The sequence below is a fragment of the Thalassophryne amazonica genome, chromosome 3, assembly GCF_902500255.1.
Source record: "Thalassophryne amazonica chromosome 3, fThaAma1.1, whole genome shotgun sequence".
In the NCBI taxonomy this organism is placed as follows: Eukaryota; Metazoa; Chordata; class Actinopteri; order Batrachoidiformes; family Batrachoididae; genus Thalassophryne; species Thalassophryne amazonica.
The window spans coordinates 113,811,815-113,832,824 of NC_047105.1; the positions used below are offsets into that span (position 1 = coordinate 113,811,815).

The 21,010-nt window shown below is 43.7% G+C and overlaps 1 protein-coding gene across 1 annotated transcript in view; it reads left to right on the top strand.

The window, feature by feature from the left end:
- The first annotated feature begins 7,437 nt into the window (after window positions 1–7,437).
- Window positions 7,438–21,010, top strand: part of LOC117507463 (copine-9-like) — an 863,862-nt gene continuing 850,289 nt past the window's right edge. The window contains exon 1 of the mRNA XM_034167340.1: window positions 7,438–7,574. Coding sequence (XP_034023231.1) covers window positions 7,498–7,574 — 77 coding nt within the window. The 5' untranslated portion in view covers window positions 7,438–7,497. The remainder of the gene's footprint in view (window positions 7,575–21,010) is intronic.

Genomic DNA, 21,010 nt, shown 5'->3' on the forward strand with positions numbered 1-21,010 from the left:
CTTTGATGTGAACGGCTGAGCCTTTTGGGGATGCTCCTTTTATACCCAATAATGACACTCACAATTAGTGTCCTCAGTTCCCAAATGCTTATTGAGTGTTGTTAGAAGGAAAGGTGATGTAACACAGTGGTAAACATACTACTGTCCCAGCTTTTTTGAAATGTGTTACAGGCATCCATTTCAAAATGAGCAAATATTTGCACAAAAACAATTAAATTTATCAGTTTGAACATTAAATATCCTGTCTTTGTGGTGTATTCAATTGAATATTAGTTGAAGAGGATGTGCAAATCATTGTATTGTGTTTTTATTTACATTTCACACAACATCCCAACTTCATTGGAATTGGGGTTGTAAGATGCAAGATTCAGATGCATCTTCACAGGCAAGTTCAACATGTGCGCAAACACAGAAATGTACATTTAGTTAATCAAACTCCAACAAAACTGAATTGCAAACAAAAATGACATGCAAAAATACAAAACAGTAACTCTGGTTTGTACCATATCTTTATGCTGGCTGTCTTTGGATGAGGATGAGGAGGTGTTACAAGAAGCACTCTAATGCTTCACCTCAGGGAGCTGTGATGGACGACTGCTGAACCTGTACTCATGCTTTGACACATCTGAGTTTGCCATCAAAGCAACACTGCACCACTTGCAGGCAATTGATTTAGTTCTTATTACACCCAAAACACACCCATGACTAAATAATACCACACCTTTGTCTCCGGCCTTTACCTCACAGTCAAACTGAGTTGAGGGGAGGAGTTTGCCCCCTCCCGCCTTCCCCCATCCTGAGCTGCTGACCAAAGGTGTGATAAAACGGGAACAGTCATGCATAAACAAAGGATGATTACTGAATGCTGCTGGATGCAGGATTGGAAGATTTCTAGTGTTTAAAATAAACATCGTTCATTAAAACAGCGACTAGTGTCAGTATTTAGCTTCCCAGGCTGTCTTATAATGCAGGAAAAAGCCTGTAGATTTTTAAAATGTTCTCTGGAACATGCCCCCACACCATCCCACAGTTGTGCATAGTGCAAGTTTTGGATTTTGCATCACTACATCACAATGCGGGATCCGTCCTGTTCGTGGAACAACCAACCAGCTCTTCACTCTCACAAGGATCTTGGAGGGTGTCTGGGAGTATGTCCATCCAGTCTGCATGTGTTTGGTGGACTTGGAGAAGGCATATGATCGTGTACCCCGGGGTAAATACTGTGGGAGCTACTGCGGGTATATGGAGTGAGGGGGTCCCTTCTCAGGGTCATCCAATCTCACAAAGTGAGAGCTGTGTTCGGGTGCTTGGCAGTAAGTCGGACTATTTTCCGGTGGGGGTTGGCCTCCGACAGGGCTGTGCCTTGTCACCCATCCTGTTTGTGATATTCATGGACAAGATATCGAGACGTAGTCGGTGGGAGGAGGGTTTCCAGTTTGTGGCCTCAGGGTCTCATCACTGCTTTTTGCAGATGATGTGGTCCTGTTGGCTTCATTGGCCACTGACCTCTGACACTCACTGGATCGGTTCGTAGCCGAGTGTGAAGTGGCTGGGATGAGGATCAGCACCTCTAAATCTGAGGTCATGGCTCTCAGCAGGAAATTGATGGATTGCCTACTCCGGTTAGGGAATGAGGTCTTGCCCTAAATGAAGTAGTTCAGATACCTCTGGGTTCTTATTCATGAGTGAGGGGACAATGGAGCGTGAGATCGGTTGGAGAATCGGAGCAGCAGGGGCGGTATTGCATTCACTCTACCGTACTGTTGTGACGAAATGGGAGCTGAGCCAAAAGGCGAAGCTTTCGATCTACTGGTCTATCTTCATTCCTACTCTCACCTTTGGGCATGAGGGTTGGGTCATGACCAAAAGAACTAGATCCTGGGTACAAGCGGCCACAATAGACTTCCTTAGGAGAATGGCTGGTGTCTCCCTTAGACATAGGGTGAGAAGTCATCCGTGGGGGGCTCGGAGTAGAGCCGCTGCTCCTTGGCTTTGAAAGGAGCCAGCTGAGGTGGTTCGGGCATCTGGTAAGGATGCCCCCTGGACACCTCCCTAGGGAGGTGTTCCAGGCACATCCAGCTGGGAGGAGACCTTGGGGAAGACCCAGGACTAGGTGGAGAGATTATATCGCGACACTAGCCTGGGAACGCCTCGGGATCCCCCAGTCAGAGGTGGTCAGTGTGTCCCGGGAAAGGGAAGTTTGGGGCCCCCTGCTGGAGCTGTTGCCCCTGTGACCCGATCCCGGATAAGCGCTTGAAGATGAGCGATGAGTGAGTGATCACTGCTCGCAGCTTCATAGTGGAGTTGAGCAGTGAATGATTTTCTTTCAACAAAACAAATCAAATCTAGGCTTGTATCTCCAATGCCTTCTGCCAAATTATAGCTAAAGGTATATCTTCTATTATACATTCCAAATCTAAGGTGGAACTCTACTAGTGTATACTAAGGTACACCTAAGTATCTTAAAAAAAGAGAGAGAGTAGAGCCACTTAGGTGCCTGGTCTTGAGAACCAGGGATGGTAGGTTGAAAAGCTTTTTATCCCATGGGAACTCTCCCTACACACCTAAGCGGCTCAGGAATATGGACAGCATGTATATAAGTGACATTTACATGACAATTTATATGACAATATTGAGATACGATAATTTCGCCATTTTGTACAGCCCTACTGTCAACTAGCTGAAAACTTTGAATATTAATTTACATCTACATTAAAAAAAATGCTTAAAGTGGCAGGGGGTTAAGAGGGCTGTAATGGGGGGGGGGGGGGGGGTGTCAGCTGAAAAGCAAAAAAAGAAAAATGCTTTAAAAGGTGGGGGGTATAGGGGGCAGAGCCCTTCCAGAAGCTGAAAGGCAAAATGAGGAAAATGCTTAAAAAGGTGGGGGGTCTGTGCGGGCAGAGCCTCCCACAAGCTGAAAAGTTTCACTCATGCTCATGCTCCCAAAAACCATTTTACTGAAAAAAGTCTGAAGGACCTAAAAGACATGGTTAGATGGTGAGGAGCTTTTCCAGGCATGTGAGGGGCAAATAAAGAAAAATGCTTAAAAAGGTGGGTGGTCTGGGGGAGCTCCGCCCCCAGAAGCTGAAAGGTTTTTGCCATGCTAATGCTCCTCTGAACCATTTACTCAAAATAAAGTCTGAAGGACCTAAATGACATGGTGAGATGCTGACGAGCTTTGCTCATTCATGTCCACCACATATGCATATTATAGAGAAGTCTGAATTACTTTTTGTGTTCAAAATGGCATAAACTACTTAAAGCACAAGGGGTTGTAAACTTTTATTGTCAATGGAACTGTTGCACTTTAGTCTCTATGGTACAGAACACTTCCATCAATGATTTGCTTTGTACACGCAACAAAAATATGAACACAACACTTTTGGTTTTGCTCCCATTTTGTATGAGATGAACTCAAAGATCTAAAACTTTTTCCACATACACAGTATCACCATTTCCCTCAAATAAATCTGTGATAGTGAGCACTTCTCCTTTGCTGAGATAATCCATCCCACCTCACAGGTGTGCCATATCAAGATGCTGATTAGACACCATGATTAGTGCACAGGTGTGCCTTAGACTGCCCACAATAAAAGGCCACTCTGAAAGGTGCAGTTTTATCACACAGCACAATGCCACAGATGTCGCAAGATTTGAGGGAGCGTGCAATTGGCATGCTGACAGCAGGAATGTCAACCAGAGCTGTTGCTCGTGTATTGAATGTTCATTTCTCTACCATAAGCCGTCTCCAAAGGCGTTTCAGAGAATTTGGCAGTACATCCAACCAGCCTCACAACCGCAGACCACGTGTAACCACACCAGTCCAGGACCTCCACATCCAGCATGTTCACCTCCAAGATCGTCTGAGACCAGCCACTTGGACAGCTGCTGAAACAATCGGTTTGCATAACCAAAGAATTTCTGCACAAACTGTCAGAAACCGTCTCAGGGAAGCTCATCTGCATGCTCGTCGTCCTCATCGGGGTCTTGACCTGACTCCAGTTTGTCGTCGTAACCAACTTGAGTGGGCAAATGCTCACATTCGCTGGCATTTGGCACGTTGGAGAGGTGTTCTCTTCACGGATGAATCCCGGTTCACACTGTTCAGGGCAGATGGCAGACAGCGTGTGTGGCGTCGTGTGGGTGAGCGGTTTTCTGATGTCAATGTTGTGGATCGAGTGGCCCATGGTGGCGGTGGGGTTATGGTATGGGCAGGCGTCTGTTATGGACGAAGAACACAGGTGCATTTTATTGATGGCATTTTCAATACACAGAGATACCGTGACGAGATCCTGAGGCCCATTGTTGTGCCATACATCCAAGAACATCACCTCATGTTGCAGCAGGATAATGCACGGCCCCATGTTGCAAGGATCTGTACACAATTCTTGGAAGCTGAAAATGTCCCAGTTCTTGCATGGCCGGCATACTCACCAGACATGTCACCCATTGAGCATGTTTGGGACGCTCTGGACCGGCGTATACGACAGCGTGTACCAGTTCCTGCCAATATCCAGCAACTTCGCACAGCCATTGAAGAGGAGTGGACCAACATTCCACAGGCCACAATTGACAACCTGATCAACTCTATGCGAAGGAGATGTGTTGCACTGCATGAGGCAAATGGTGGTCACACCAGATACTGACTGGTATCCCCCCCCAATAAAACAAAACTGCACCTTTCAGAGTGGCTTTTTATTGTGGACAGTCTAAGGCACACCTGTGCACTAATCATGGTGTCTAATCAGCATCTTGATATGGCACACCTGTGAGGTGGGATGGATTATCTCAGCAAAGGAGAAGTGCTCACTATCACAGATTTAGACTGGTTTGTGAACAGTATTTGAGGGAAATGGTGATATTGTGTATGTGGAAAAAGTTTTAGATCTTTGAGTTCATCTCATACAAAATGGGAGCAAAATCAAAAGTGTTGCGTTTATATTTTTGTTGAGTGTAGTTTCAACGCCACATGGTTCTTTTCAGAACGTCAGATTTCACTGTAAAATTTGTTATGGCTTCTCTCATTGGCTGCTGCTTGTATGGTCAGCAGCTCTCCATAAATGGGATTGCGTGATACATTTTTCTTTACATTTTTTTAACATTTATTCAGGTGTTTGGAATGAAGATGTGAAAATCTGAGACTTCATATCCACTATGGCGTCTCATTGGAGACGTTTCCAATCAATTTTACAAACAATGTTCCGTGCCTGAAATCCAACCACAACTCTCCAGGAAACAAAAATACGAGGGCTGTCAATAAAGTAACGGTCCTTTTTTTTTTTTTCAAAAACTATATGGATTTCATTCATATGTTTTTACGTCAGACATGCTTGAACCCTCGTGCGCATGCGTGAGTTTTTCCACGCCTGTCGGTGACGTCAATCGCCTGTGAGCACTCCTTGTGGGAGGAGTCGTCCAGCCCCTCGTCGGAATTCCTTTGTCTGAGAAGTTGCTGAGAGACTGGCGCTTTGTTTGATCAAAATTTTTTTCTAAACCTGTGAGACACATCGAAGTGGACACGGTTCAAAAAATTAAGCTGGTTTTCAGTGAAAATTTTAATGGCTGATGAGAGATTTTGAGGTGATTCTGTCGCTTTAAGGACTTCCCACGGTGCGAGACGTCGCTCAGCGCTCTCAGGCGCCGTCGTCAGCCTGTTCAAGCTGAAAACCTCCACATTTCAGGCTCTATTGATCCAGGACGTCGTGAGAGAACAGAGAAGTTTCAGAAGAAGTCGGTTTCAGCATTTTATCCGGATATTCCACTGTTAAAGGAGATTTTTTTAATGAAAGACGTGCGGACGGATCCGCGCGTCGGGACGCAGCCGACGCAGTGCGGCGGCACAGGAAAAACACCTCCATGTTGATAACCATTTGTAAAATCCAGGCGGCTTTTGATGGCTTTCAGTGGAGTGAGTATATAAGAAATTGTTTAACAGGCAGGACATGTTCCAACTTGTCCTTAAGGCTTTCAACAGAGGTGTTTTTCCTGTGGTGGAGCGTCGCGGCGGCTGCGTCCCGACGCGCGGACCCGTCCGCACGTCTTTCATTAAAAAAATCTCCTTTAACAGTGGAATATCCGGATAAAATGCTGAAACCGACTTCTTCTGAAACTTCTCTGTTCTCTCACGACGTCCTGGATCAATAGAACCTGAAATGTGGAGGTTTTCAGCTTGAACAGGCTGACGACGGCGGCTGAGAGCGCTGAGCGACGTCTCGCACCGTGGGAAGTCCTTAAAGCGACAGAATCACCTCAAAATCTCTCATCAGCCGTTAAAATTTTCACTGAAAACCAGCTTAATTTTTCGAACCGTGTCCACTTCGATGTGTCTCACAGGTTTAGAAAAAATTTTGATCAAACAACGCGCCAGTCTCTCAGCAACTTCTCAGACTAAGGAATTCCGACGAGGGGCTGGACGACTCCTTCCACAAGGAGTGCTCACAGGCGAATGACGTCACCGACAGGCGTGAAAAAACTCACGCATGCGCACAAGGGTTCAAGCATGTCTGACGTAAAAACATATGAATGAAATCCATATAGTTTTTGAAAAAAATAAAAAGGACCGTTACTTTATTGACAGCCCTCGTAAACTAGAAAATGTTGCCAGGGATGCAAAAAAGGACTTCCGGAAATTCCCGGAAGTCCATGACATCACTGCAAGTGCCAAAGATTATCAATAGTGCCCTGACAGATGCCCCCATGCTGAAGCAAGAAGGCGTGGCATCCACACGGTCCTTTTACATTTAAGGCAACAGGCACAGAAACAAACTGTTACTTTGTGACCTTAAAATTGGCCTTTTATTTATTTCCAGGCAACATGATTCAGTGCCTGTGAGCACTTTTGGCTGCAAACTTTAATCTGTTCCTGAGATACCTGGCTGGAAATGTGCCCTTTAACAGAGGAACACTGCTGCTTTAGGAAGCTACTCCAAACTTTCAAAGGTCACAGCTCAGCTGCATCACAATCCCTGCAGCTGGTGGGATTCACCATGTTGCTCAAAGGTTCCTCAAAAAGAAAAAAAAAAGACAATTGAAAAAAGAAAACTGCTGTTCCAACTGTGTACAACAAAATGTTACAACTATGGATGAAACCACGTAAATATTGAAGCATTGCCAGAGCGCTGTTGGTGGCACTGATCACCCCCCATACACAGTCTGTAAGTTGGCTCCGCGCGCACGGAGGAACTCACGAAGGTCTTTGTCTCCGCCTGGCGATGGACGGAGAGAAATAAAAAGTGGGGAAGCCCTGGGAGCCGGCTTCTCTCTCTCTTTCTCTCACTCTCTCCCCCACCTCTCTCCATGAATGAAGCTCGTCCTCAGGTATGCCTCCAACCCGCAGCTGCGCTCCAGCCACCGTCAGCAACCACAACTGCAGCCGCGTGCGTGTGCGTGTGCCAGCCGGGCGTGGATGGAAGTAAAATTACTCCGAGCAGAGAGTCAGTGCTGTAGTGTAAGAGCCAACTTAAAGGACTGAGAAGAAGTGAGTGAAAACCTGCAGACATGGCAACAATCGGGGAATTCGACCCGCTGAACTCCATCGTCCCCGCCACCAAGATCGAGGTGACCGTCTCCTGCAGGTAAGCGGCTCTACTTCACCAACATCTCACTCATGATGCTCCAAGCTCCCAGCCTTCAGATGTTTAGCTTTCACTGCTGGATAAAGTCTGAGTTGTGGTCAGAAACATTCACGTGCGTGATTTTCTGATGTTTTCCGCCACCATGTGAGAGTGTGTTTTTAGCAGCATGTAGGAACTCTTTTCTTAAAGTGGCTGCGAACCTTGTGGGTGGAAAATCAGGAGGGGGCGCAGCGAGCAGCAGCACCACAGACAGCTCCACGTCTCACTGCACAGACAGAACCAGAGACAGCTCCACAGAGTAGCTCCACAGACAGCTCCAAGTCTTACTGCACAGGCAGAACCACAGACAGCTCCACAGACAGCTCCAGAGACAGGACCACAGACAGCTCCAATTCTCACTGCACAGACAGAACCACAGACAGTTCCAAATCTCACTACACAGACAGGACCACAGAACAACAGACATAATGACAGACAGTTAGTTCCACAGACAGGACCACAGACGGCTCCACAGACAGGACCACCGGCAGCTCCAAGTCTCACTGCACAGACAGGACCACAGACAGTTCCAAGTCTCACTGCACAGACAGGACCACAGACAGCTCCACAGACAGAAGTCTCACTGCACAGACAGGACCAGAGACAGCTCCACAGACAGCTCCACAGACAGGACCACAGACAGCTCCAAGTCTTACTGCACAGACAGAACCACAGACAACTCCACAGACAGGACCACAGACAGCTCCAATTCTCACTGCACAGACAGAACCACAGAACAACAGACATAATGACAGACAGTTAGTTCCACAGACAGGACCACAGACAGCTCCAATTCTCACTGCACAGACAGAACCACAGAACAACAGACATAATGACAGACAGTTAGTTCCACAGACAGGACCACAGACGGCTCCACAGACAGGACCACAGACAGCTCCAAGTCTCACTGCACAGACAGGACCACAGACAGCTCCACAGACAGAAGTCTCACTGCACAGACAGGACCAGAGACAGCTCCACAGACAGAAGTCTCACTGCACAGACAGGACCACAGACAGTTCCACAGACAGAAGTCTCACTGCACAGACAGGACCACAGAACAACAGACATAATGACAGACAGTTCCACAGATAGTTCCACAGACAGCTCCACAGACAGGACCACAGACTGCTCCACAGAAAACTTCACAGATAGTTGCACATACAGAACAACGGACATTTCTACAGACAGACAAAATTACAGACAGTTCCACAGATAGTTCCACTGACAGGACCACAGACTGCTCCTGTCTCTGGTGTTCTGTCTGACATTTCGACAGACAAGACCACAGACTGCTCCACAGACAGGACAACAAACAGGACCACAGGCAGTTCCAAGTCTCACAGCAGCAAAATAAATGGCTCTCCACAACCTTTTTTTCCTTCCAAATAACAGATTTAATCACTCAGGTTCCAGTGGGGTCCATAAGTAATTGGGCAGGGACAGTTTTTGAAGTTTTGTATCTGTACACCACCACAGCGGAGCTGAATTAAAGCAACCAATATGTGAATGTAGTGTGGAATTTTAGTAGTAATCCAAAAGGTTTAACAAAAATATATTAAGGAAATACAGCTTTAAAAAAAATTGTTAACCCCTCTATTTGCAGAGCCTGTTGTCAGGGTGCTAATCAAGGACCATAGTGCAGTGAATGACAGTGAAGGAGGGTAGGACAGGTTTTATTAGTCTAATAAATAATAAGCTTGCTACAGGAGCTCGTGGCAGGCAGGAATAGACAAAAGATGAAATATGTCTAAGTTATCTCAGCTAGTCTGAGAGGTACTACACAAGACAATAAACCAAAAGCCTGGAAAAGTTCAATAACTAGAGTTCTTACTGGAAACTGATGAAGACCACAGAGTTAACAAAACATATAATGGACCCAGTAACCTGAGGCTTCACAAAAAAACAGAATAACCAGAACATAGAAAGTAGAAAGTATTCAGTAATTCAAAGTTTCATTAATGACAGGATACTCAAAAATAAAATGTAACTGACCTCTGCAACTGTCAGTAACTATCATCAACACAGACTTAACCAGAGCACAAAATGAATGTACTAAATCAGGTTTTCATTAACAGAGACTTAATAAACTGCCGTCCTGTCCAGGGTGCACCCTGCCTCACGCCCTATGATGGCTGGGATAGGCTCCAACCTCCTTAAACCCCCTGACCCCACCCATATGACCCTTAACTGGAATAAGCACATATAAAAAAAATAGATGGATTAACAGAGACTTATCCAGGAAACTGTTTTGAGTTCAGTAACCAAGGTTTTCACTAGCAGCAGTCTTAGGCTGTAGAGTTAACCAAAAAGACAGATATGTCCACGGACAGGGAAATCTCACGAACAACAGTCAAAACAACAAACAAAATTAAAGAACAGAATTGTCTAGAACACAGAATGAGATCAAAACCAAGGGCCTCATTTATCATCCGCCTGTATGGGCAGATTTGTGCTTAAATCATGCGTTGAAACATTTCTACGCAAAGCATGGAATTTACCAATTTGTACTTAGAAATGTATGTAAATATACACACAGCTATGACCACTCGATGCTATGACAGCATCTAGTGATAGAACACAGAAATTGCAACTGGAAAGCATTACAGTCAGAACATGCAACCTCATCCGCATAAGTTCAATTTCAATTTAATTTATTTAATTTATATAGTGCCAAATCACAACAAAGTTGCCTTAAGGCGCTTCACAAAGTAAGGTCTAACCTTACCAACCCCCAGAGCAAGCACACAGGTGACAGTGGTAAGGAAAAACTAACTCTGTGGAAGAAACCTCAAGCAGACCATACTCAAAGGGGTGACCCTCTGCTTGGGCCATGCTACTGACACAAATTACAAAACAATTCACAAAACGAATATACAGGAAATGTTGCCAGTGCACAGGACAGGAGACAGACACCACACCAATCTCTGGATGGAGCTGCACCTCAAACAGAGAGAAAAAAACATCAGGGAGAATCAAGCATCAGAAAAACAACAGATACAGTATAACTGTCAGCATTAAGTAACAAGAACAAAATAAATATTAAGGTGATCGCCAGCCACTAGCCCTGAAAATTTGAACACCCTGCGATTTTGGTAGTTCTCCCACTTAGAAATCATGGAGAGGTGCATGTCCACTGTGAGAGACATAATCCAAAAAAAAAAAAAAAAAATCCGTAAATCACAATGTATGATTTTTTTAATCATTTATTTTTATGTTACTGCTGCAAATAAATATTTCAACACCTGCCAATCAGCAGAAATTCTGGCCCTCAAAGACCTGTTAGACCGCCTCTAAAAAGTCCACCTCCACTCCACTTATTATTCCAAATTAGAAGCTCGTATTTGAGGTTGTTTGCTGCATAAAGACACCTGTCCACCCCACACAATCAGTAAGACTCCAACTACTAACATGGCTAAGACCAAAGAGCTGTCCAAAGACACCAGAGACAAAATTGTAGACCTCCACAAGGCTGGAAAGGGCTATGGGGCAATTGCCAAGCAGCTTGGTGAAAAAAGATCAACTGTTGGAGCAATTATTAGAAAATGGAAGAAGCTAAACATGACTGTCAGTCTCCCTCAGACTGGGACTCCATGCAAGATACCACCTTGTGGCGTATCAATGATCCTAAGAAAGGTGAGGAATCAGCCCAGAACTGCACTGGAGGAGCTGATCAATGACCTGAAGAGAGCTGGCACACTGTTTCCAAGGTTACTGTGGGTAATACACTAAGATGTCATGGGTTAAAATCATGCATGGCACGGAAGGTTCCCCTGCTTAAATCAGCACACATCCAGGCCCGTCTTAAGTTTGCCCATGACCATTTGGATGATCCAGAGGAGTCATGGGAGAAAGTTATGTGGTCAGATGAGACCAAAATAGAACTTTTTGGTCTTAATTCCACTCGCCGTGTTTGGAGGAAGAAGAATGCTGAGTACCATCCCCAAAACACCGTCCCTACTGTGAAGCATGGGGGTGGAAGCATCATGCTTTGGGGGTGTTTTTCTGCACATGGGACAGGACGACTGCACTGTATTAAAGAGAGGATGATCGGGGCCACGTATTGCGAGATTTTGGGGAACAACCTCCTTCCCCCAGTTAGAGCATTGAAGATGGGTCGTGGATGGGTCTTCCAACATGACAATGACCCGAAGCACACAGCCACGATAACCAAGGAGTGGCTCCATAAGAAGCATATCAAGGTTCTGGAGTGGCCTAGCCAGTCTCCAGACCTAAACCCAATACAAAATCTTTTGAGGGAGCTCAAACTCTATGTTTCTCAGCAACAGCCCAGTAACCTGGCTGATCTAGAGAAGATCTGTGTGGAGGAATGGACCAAAATCCCTGCTGCAGTGTGTGCAAACCTGATGAAAAACTACAGGAAACATTTGACCTCTGTAATTGCAAACAAATGCTACTGTACCAAATATTAACATTGATTTTCACAGGTGTTGAAATACGAGGTCTATTAGAAAAGTATCAGACCTTATTACTTTTTTCAAAAACCATATGGATTTGAATCACGTGTGATTGCGTCAGACAAGCTTGAACCCTCGTGCGCATGCGTGAGTTTTTCCACGCCTGTCGGTTGCGTCATTCGCCTGTGAGCACGCTTTGAGTGAGGAATGGTCCAGCCCCCTGGGCGGATTTTCATTGTCAGGAAATGGCGGAATGATTTGGGCTTTTTTTCCATCAGAATTTTTTTCAGAAACTGTTAGAGACTGGCGGCTGGAAACCATTCAGAAAATTTATCTGGCTTTTGGTGAAAATTTTACGGGCTTCACAGAGAATAAGGACTGTTACTACAGCTTTAAGGACGGCTTTAAGGACGCTCGGCGCGCCGCGCTCCGTGCCGCCATCGAGAGCCACAAACCACAGGATCATTTCTAAACGGATGGCTCTGTGGAGCCGGGACCGTCGTGTGTACTTTCTCTGGTTATCACAAGAGCTGGACATCAATGATTTTCTGGCAGATTTCACTTTTAACAAGAGATTTTGTCATGGAAAGCCGAGCGGAAGCTTCGCGCATCACGACCGATTTGCTGATGGAGCGAGACAAAGGAACACCTCTGTTTTGGTCTCACAGGACGGCTTTGAGATGGCGTTCAGACAGCTGTCGGTAGTTTTTCCATCGAGTGATTATCCGAGAAATTGTGGATGTGCCTGGGCATGCCAGAACATGTCCCGTGAGGCTTCATCACGGCGTTGCTTTGCGCCATGCGGCACCGCCGCAACATGCGGAATTCCTCCGCACGTCTGTCTCAATGTGCCGAAAAAGTGCTGATGTCCACGTCTTTTCACAATTCCTGTGCTAGTCAGACAATGTCCCGAATAAAACATAGCGTCCAGTTTGGAAATGAACGGCACATTCCACTGTTACAGGAGTTTTTGTCATGGAAAGAGGAGTGGAGGCTTTGCGCGTCGCGGCGGTGCCGCATCACACGTGATTCAGATCCATATGGTTTTTGAAAAAATAATAAGGTCGGATACTTTTCTAATAGACCTCGTACTTATTTGCAGCAGTAACATACAAATAAATCATTTAAAAAAATCATACATTGTGATTTTCGGATTTTTTGTTTTTTTTTACACAGTGGACATGCACCTAAGATGAAAATTTCAGACCCCTCCATGATTTCTAAGTGGGAGAACTTGCAAAATCGCAGGGTGTTCAATATATATATATATATATATATATATATATATATATATATATATATATATATATATATATATATATATATATATATATATATATACAGTGTTGGGCATGTTACTTTAAAAAGTAATTAGTTATAGTTAGTAGTTACCTTTCCCAAAACATAACTGAGTTAATAACTGAGTTACAGCATTATAAATGTAATTTGTTACTCGAGAAAGTAACTATTGCGTTACTTTTTAAAAATGTTCAAATATGTCAATGCATTTGGATCCCTCTCCCCTTTTTAATGGAACTGTAAATTCAACTGTATTTTCACTTATTTATAATAAACCTGAATATAAAATGTGTTTAACGAATGAAATGGACACTTGATAGAATAAATTATTAACCAAAAACACTATACACTAATATACACTATTTTAATATTGCTGTGGGATTACTTAAAAACCAAAAACGACAAAAAAGTTCAAATTATATAAATGAATTTCGATCTCCCCTACTTCTGAAAATGGAAGACGTTTGGATCCACCAAGACTCTTCCTAGAGCAGACCGCCCATTTAAGCTGAGCGATCGGGAGAGAAGGGCCTTAGTCAGGGAGGTGACCAAGAACTCGATGGGCACTCTTTCAGAGCTCCAGAGTTCCTTTGTGGACAGAGGAGAACCTTCCAGAAGGACAACCATCTCTACAGCAATCCACCAATCAGGCCTGTATGGTAGAGTGGTCAGTCGGAAGCCACTCCTTAGTAAAAGGCACATGGCAGCCCACCTGGAGCAAAAAGGTACCTGAAGGACTCACAGAGCATGAGAAACAAAATTCTCTGGTCCGATGAAACAAAGATTGAACTTTTTGGAGGAAATAGGCATCATCCCTACAGTGAAGCATGGTGGTGGCAGCATCATGCTGTGGAGATGTTTTTCAGCAGCACAAACTGGGAGACTAGTCAGGTTTGAGGGAAAGATGAATGCAGCAATGTACAGAGACATCATGAATGAAAACCTACTCCATAGCGCTCTTGACCTCAGACTGGGACGACAGTTCATCTTTCAGCAGAACAATGACCCTGAGCACACAGCCAAGATATCAAAACACTGCCATCTAGTGGATTCTGTTTGTTAAGTGATTCAGCACTTATAGTGAATGTGTGGCAATTGGTATTCACACTACCATGAACACTGCCATCTACCGGATGGGAGTGTGAATACCATTTGCCACACATTCACTATAAGTGCTGATTCACTTAACAAACAGAATTTTCCGTTTTCAAATTGCCCTTTTTACAAATGAGAAACATATGACATATTTACAAATATGATAATTTTCCCATGTATATCTGTAAACAATCAAATCTTCAAAATTAGGGCATTACTTTCAAACTAAAACATATCGCTAATATTTTCACTTTGTAAAAATGACAGAGGTGATGTTAATTTCGATAACCTGTCCGGAATTAGTTTGTTTAAAATTTTAACCATGAGTCAAAACTGCCTTGCTGTGCATATATCTTGTGACATGTCTGCAAGACTCTATGACTGTGAAAATAAATGATCTTTTTTTTCACTCCTCTTTTTTCATCTCTGGTCAACAGGTCTCTTTTGCTGAGAGAAGGCTGATCTTAGACAGAAGCGCTGGCTTGTTGTTGTTGGTGATTGCCTTTGAATTTACTCAGAAGTATCAGTAGCTGCCAGTGTACTGGAGTTAATGCTAAAAGTTATCAGTTTAGCTTTTAGCTGTAACTTCCACGTTTTAGGGGTTTAACGGTTTACCTTTATAAAAGTTAACTTTTCAGTTAGCGGATTAACGGTTATCAAAGCTAACCTTTTGGTTAGCTGTGCCCACCACTGAGTGTGTATATACACACACACACACACACACACACACACACACATATATATATATATATATATATATATATATATATATATATATATATATATATATATATATATATATACACACACACACACACACAAAGATAAAATAAAATAAAATCAGCCAGGCAAAATCTCTCGATTTACATTCACGAATGTGTCTCTTTATTGGCAATCTTCACAGTCTGAGCCATCTACCTCCATCAGAGTGTTCTTGACTTGGCCTCATATTGTGAAGGGGATTTTCTTCACCATTTAAGTCATTCTACCATTATCCACTTTAGTTGTCTTCTATGGTCTTGGTGTTGCTTTGCTCACCAGTGCTCTCTGTCTTTTTACCAATGGACCAAATCACATTTTTGGCCACTCCTGAAGTTGTTGCTATCTGTCTGATAGGTTTATTGTCTTTCCCAAAAGCCTTGTTATGGCTTCCTTCACTTGCATCAGCACCTCTCTAGACCTCATAATGAGAGTTGCAGTGAACAGCTACTAAATATAAATTCAACACTTGGGATCAACTTCAGGTCTTTTATGTGCTTAATTTCTCTTTCATTCCTCAGTGAGTTGGTAAAACACCTGTAACTTCCCAATTGTCCATTGGACATTGTTCCAGCTAAGGTGCTGAAAGAGGTTTTTAATACCTTCGGGTCAGGTCTCCTCACTTTTATCAACCCTCCTCTTAATTCAGGGTGTGTTCCATTTGCTTTTAAAAATGCTGTGGTTTGGCCCCTTCTTAAAAACCCTACCTCGGCTCTTCAGCCTTGTGCAGTTTTAGGCGTGTCTCTCATCTGTCATTTATTTCCAAGGTTTTAGAAAAGGTTGTTTTTATCCAGTTACAGTCTTTTTTAAATATAACAATTCCATTCTGAATTTTGACCATGACACAGCACTGAGACAATACTTTTCAAAGTACACAGTGACATCACCTTGTCGTTTATGTAGGGAGTATGTGTGCTGGTACTGTTGGGTCTCACAGCAGCCTTTAATACTGTGGACCATGTAGGACTTGTTTCTCATTTTAATGATTTTGGTGGCATTTGCGGCACCATAGTGATATGGTTTAAACTCGATTTGGGCAATGGGAACATTTCTGTTATGAGTGGTGGCATTTCTTCTTCACAAGCTGTTCTTTCCCGTGTAGTGCCACATGGCTCTGTTGTGGACCCTATTCTCTTTTAATTTGTAAAATACTGTCTGTAGGGTCAATTATAGCAAAGGACAAGCTGTCCTTTTCAATGTTATCCGGATGATCTGCAAATCTTTCTGCCTTTGGGGACTAATGGAAGCAGTGCATTGAGTTTATTATGTAATGGTATTCCTGATTAAGCAGTGGCTGTCACAAAATGTCCTTTATTTGAATGACAATAAAACAGAGACTATCAATGTCAAATGTTGTAGCCTCAAACGTTGGTGGTCTGGCTAATTATTTAAAAACAGCTGTTAAGAATTTGGGAGTGATATTTGACAGGTGTTTGAGGTTTGATCAACAGATAAGCTCCCTTACAACATGGTTTTTCCAGCTTCATCCTCTGGCTAAAATCAAGCCCTTTCTGAATAAAAATGATGTTGAGAGGCCATTCATGCTTTCATCAGCTCCAGACATGATTACTGTAATGCACTTTATGCCAGCGGTGTCAAAAGTACACACATTTGTTACTTAAGTAGAAGTATAGATACTGCAGTTTAAAAACACTCTGGTAAAAGTTGAAGTATCAACTTGACCTCTTTACTCAAGTAAAAGTGAAAAAGTATGTGCTCCAAAACCTACTTAAAGTATAAAAGTATAAAGTAACCTTAAAAAAAAGGTAGATGCCACTATATGAATTGAAAGCTTAATTTAAAAACTGATTCGTTCTACATGTGGCCCAAGACCCAAAACCCAAAATTACCCCCCAACACCACCTGCATGAAAATGTTTCAATTCTAGAAGCTCTGAAATGCAATCTGGGACTATTCCAGACAATAAACTGCAGTGAGTGCAGCATCCATTTAGTGAGAAAAAAAAAAAAAAACTTTCCTTATTCAGATTCATTCCAGTAGTATTCTGCTCTTACTAGGATGCAGCAGTTTTCTAGTTTGGCAGATAGTTCTGGAGGAAATCACTGAAGAAATTAACACATTGACAATATGGTTTGACCGAAACAAACTGTCATTAAACTTAAATAAAACAGGGATGAAATGGAGGTGGAAGAGTCACTAGGTGTTCACAGGAAACACTTATTTATTTCTGTATGTATGTATGTATGTTCATTGTTAGTTGCTTTTATATTTTATTTTCTGTTGTGTTTCTATTCAGGTTCTTTTTGTCTCTTTCTCTGAAATTGTATATAATAATTATCATTAGATTATTCGTATAAACAAAAATAAATTTAAGAAATATTACAATTTGAAAACAAATGCACCCGAATGTGAAGACAGCTGGAACTGCTTCATGCTAACTTTTAACATTGAAAATGCCATAGACATGCTAACGCGTTAGCGTCGCTCCCATTTTTAAGTTATAAAATACATCTATCAACTGTTTCAGAAGACCATAACAGGTCGGTTTAACATAGAAAAGGTAAATAATACTCACAGAAGTATGCTCTTTAGGGTTTTAGCGGGGGAAAATTAAGCGAAAGAAAGAAAGAATAAACGAAACAATAGGTTGAAGCATTGCTTCAATCTGCAAACCACTGCTTCGACTGGTTCAAAATCCATTCCTTTATCTTCATTGATCCATGTTTCTGATATAGCAATTATGTTAATTTTTTTTAAATTGACTTAAATATTCTTTAATGTTGTTAAAGTTTGCATACAGACTTCTGCTGTTGAAATGGATTATTGATAATTTGTTATCCGTTTTAATGATCCGATTAAACTGTTCATCTGTATAATAGCAACAACTGTCATTGATATTTGAGAAGAAATTATTGTCCGGGTCTATATCGTGCTCCAAGTCCAGTACATTGTGGTCTGTGTATTTAAATGTTCTCAATTCTAGTTTTCCATGATCAGCAATCCTGTGAGTTATATCCTTCTTGTCTCCAGATGTAGATGATGTAGTAGATGAATAGGTTCCTCTGGTCTGTGTCATGGTGTTGTGATGTGTTTGTGTCCTCATACCTTATTGGTTGTATTTGTCCAGTTCCTTGATGTTCCTGATTACCATAACCTTCGCTTGTTCTGGTGTTCCGTTCAGTTTGATGAATGTTTTGCAGTTGGATGTCCATGTCTGTTGAATTTTTCCCTGCTTTTTTAAGAGACGAGCTTTCCTGGCAATGTCTGCGTTTCTTTTGGTCAGATGTTCATTGATGAATACGTTTGTTCCTTTGAGTTTCCATCCCTGTTTTAACAATGCCATTTTATGTTTTCTGTTGACAAACCTCATTATAACTGCTTGCTTGTCTCCATCCTCTCTCCTGGGCAGGGGGTGGCACGCTTCAATGTTATTACAGTCCATTTGAATACCTTTAGATTGCAGGAAGTCTGCCACCTGTTGTTCCACTGAGCTGGCCTCCTGCTCACTGGCCTCCCCTCCGCTGTCTTCTGACACCGCCCGTGCGTAGGATCGAGGTTTAATATGAATTCCTGTAATAATAACGTCGTTCATCCTTGTGTACTGTTCCAACTCTGCAACACGGTTCTCCAGGTACACCAGACGCCGGTCTTTCTCAGCATTCTGGATCTGGCGAGCCTTCACTTCTTCCACCAGCTCCATAATGGATTTCTGCTGCATTTTAACAACAGAGATTTCCTCAGACAAAAAGTCCAGGGACTTCTTGATATCGTCTCCCTCCTCCGCCGTCAGTGCCTTCTTCGGACCCATGGTCAGATCAATCCGCGCTGGCACCTCGGTAAAGCTGCGCCGGTGGATGTGCGCTGAGGCGTCAGCGCACATCCACTGGCACTGAAGCCAAGAGTAACGAGGCTGTTTGTTTTAAAAATGTAAGGAATAGAAAGTACAGATACTTGTGTGAAAATGTAATAAGTAGAAGTCGGAAGTAGGCAGAAAAATAAGTAATGGAGTAAAGTATAGATACCTAAAAAGTGTACTTAAGTACAGTAATGAAGTATTTGTACTTCGTTACTTGACACCTCTGCTTTATGCTGGTGTTAACCAATTATCCCTTGTGCACCTCCAGCTTGTGTAAAACGCTGCTGCTCATCTTTTTATAGGACTATACAAACACTTCCAGATGTGAGCATACATACCACTGTACTTTACTCATGCCAGTGGTTTCCAGTTTGTTTTAGAACTGATTTTAAGATTTTAATGTTTGTTTTCAAAGCCACTAATGGCCTGGTCCTGTCTTATCTGTTCAAAATTTTAACTCTCAGCAATTACAACAGGGCACTGCAGTCATCTGGTGAACTTTATGTAGAAGTCCTGAGGTCAAAATACAAGCTTTGGTGATGATCATGGTTTTGTAGTAGCTGGCCCCAAACTATGGAACAAGTTACCCTTTGATTTATGCACGATTACTGCCCTAGCACCTTTTAAATCAAAGCTCAAAACCTGACTCATAATAAGTTTTTTATACCTAGTAGCACTGTGACATTTTTGCTTTCATATGCCTTTTTTATTTTATTGTATGATTTTTTTTTTACTCCCCTCTAGCTGCCACCTTATCGTGGTGGGGGAGTTTGCATACCCGGATGATCCTAGGAGCTATGTTGTTGTTGTATGTTGGGTACTAGATAGCGCTCCGACTGGGGACTCCATTGTTCTCCTGGGGGATTTCAACGCCCACGTGGGCAGCGACAGTGAGACCTGGAGGGGGGTGATCGGGAAGCACGCCCTCCCTGATCTGAACCCGAGTGGTGTTCAGTTGTTGGACTTCTGTGCTAGTCACAGTTTGTCCATCACGATCACCATGTTCGAGCACAAGGGTGTCCATAAGTGCACGTGGCACCAGGACACCCTGAGCCGGAGGTCGATGATCGACTTTGTAGTCATATCATCTGACCTTCGGCCACGTGTCTCGGACACTTGAGTGAAGAGAGGGGCAGAGCTGTCGACCGATTTCCACCTGGTGGTGAGTTGGATCCGCTGGGAGTGGAGGAAGCCGGTCAGACCTGGCAGGCCCAAATGTATCGTGAGGGTCTGCTGGGAATGACTGGTGGAACCCTCTGTCAGCGAGGTTTTCAACTCCCACCTCCGGGAGAGCTTCTCCCAGATCGCGGGGGAAGTTGGAGACATGGAGTCCGAGTGGACCATGTTCTCCACCTCCATTGTTGATGCGGCTGCTCGTAGCTGTGGTCACAAGGTCTCTGGTGCCTGTCACGGTGGCAATCCCTGAACCCGGTGGTGGACGCCGGAAGTAAGGGATGCCGTCCTTATCTTTGTTGGTAGGTGGGACCCCGGAGGCAGCTGACAGGTACCAGCAGGCCAAGCGTGCCGCAGCCCGTGCGGTCGCAGAGGCAAAAACTCGGGTCTGGGAGGAGTTCGGGGAGGCCATGGAGGAGGACTATCGGTCAGCCTCAAAGAGATTCTGGCAAACCATCCGGCGCCTCGGGAGGCGGAAGCAGCTCTCCACCAGCATTGTTTATGGTGGGGGTGGGGAGCTGTTGACCCTGACTGGGGATGTTGTCGGGCGGTGGAAGGAATACTTCGAGGATCTCCTCAATCCCATCGTCACGTCTTCCGAAGAGGTAGCAAAGACTGGAGACTCAGAGGCAGACTCATCCATTACCCAGGTCGAAGTCAGTGAGGTGGTTAGAAAGCTCCTCGGTGGCAAGGCTCCTGGGGTGGATGAAATCCGTCCTGAGTACCTTAAGTCTCTGGATGTTGTGGGACTGTCTTGGCTGACACAACTCTGCAACATCGCGTGGCGATCGGGGACAGTGCCTCTGGATTGGCAGACCGGGGTGGTGGTCCCTCTG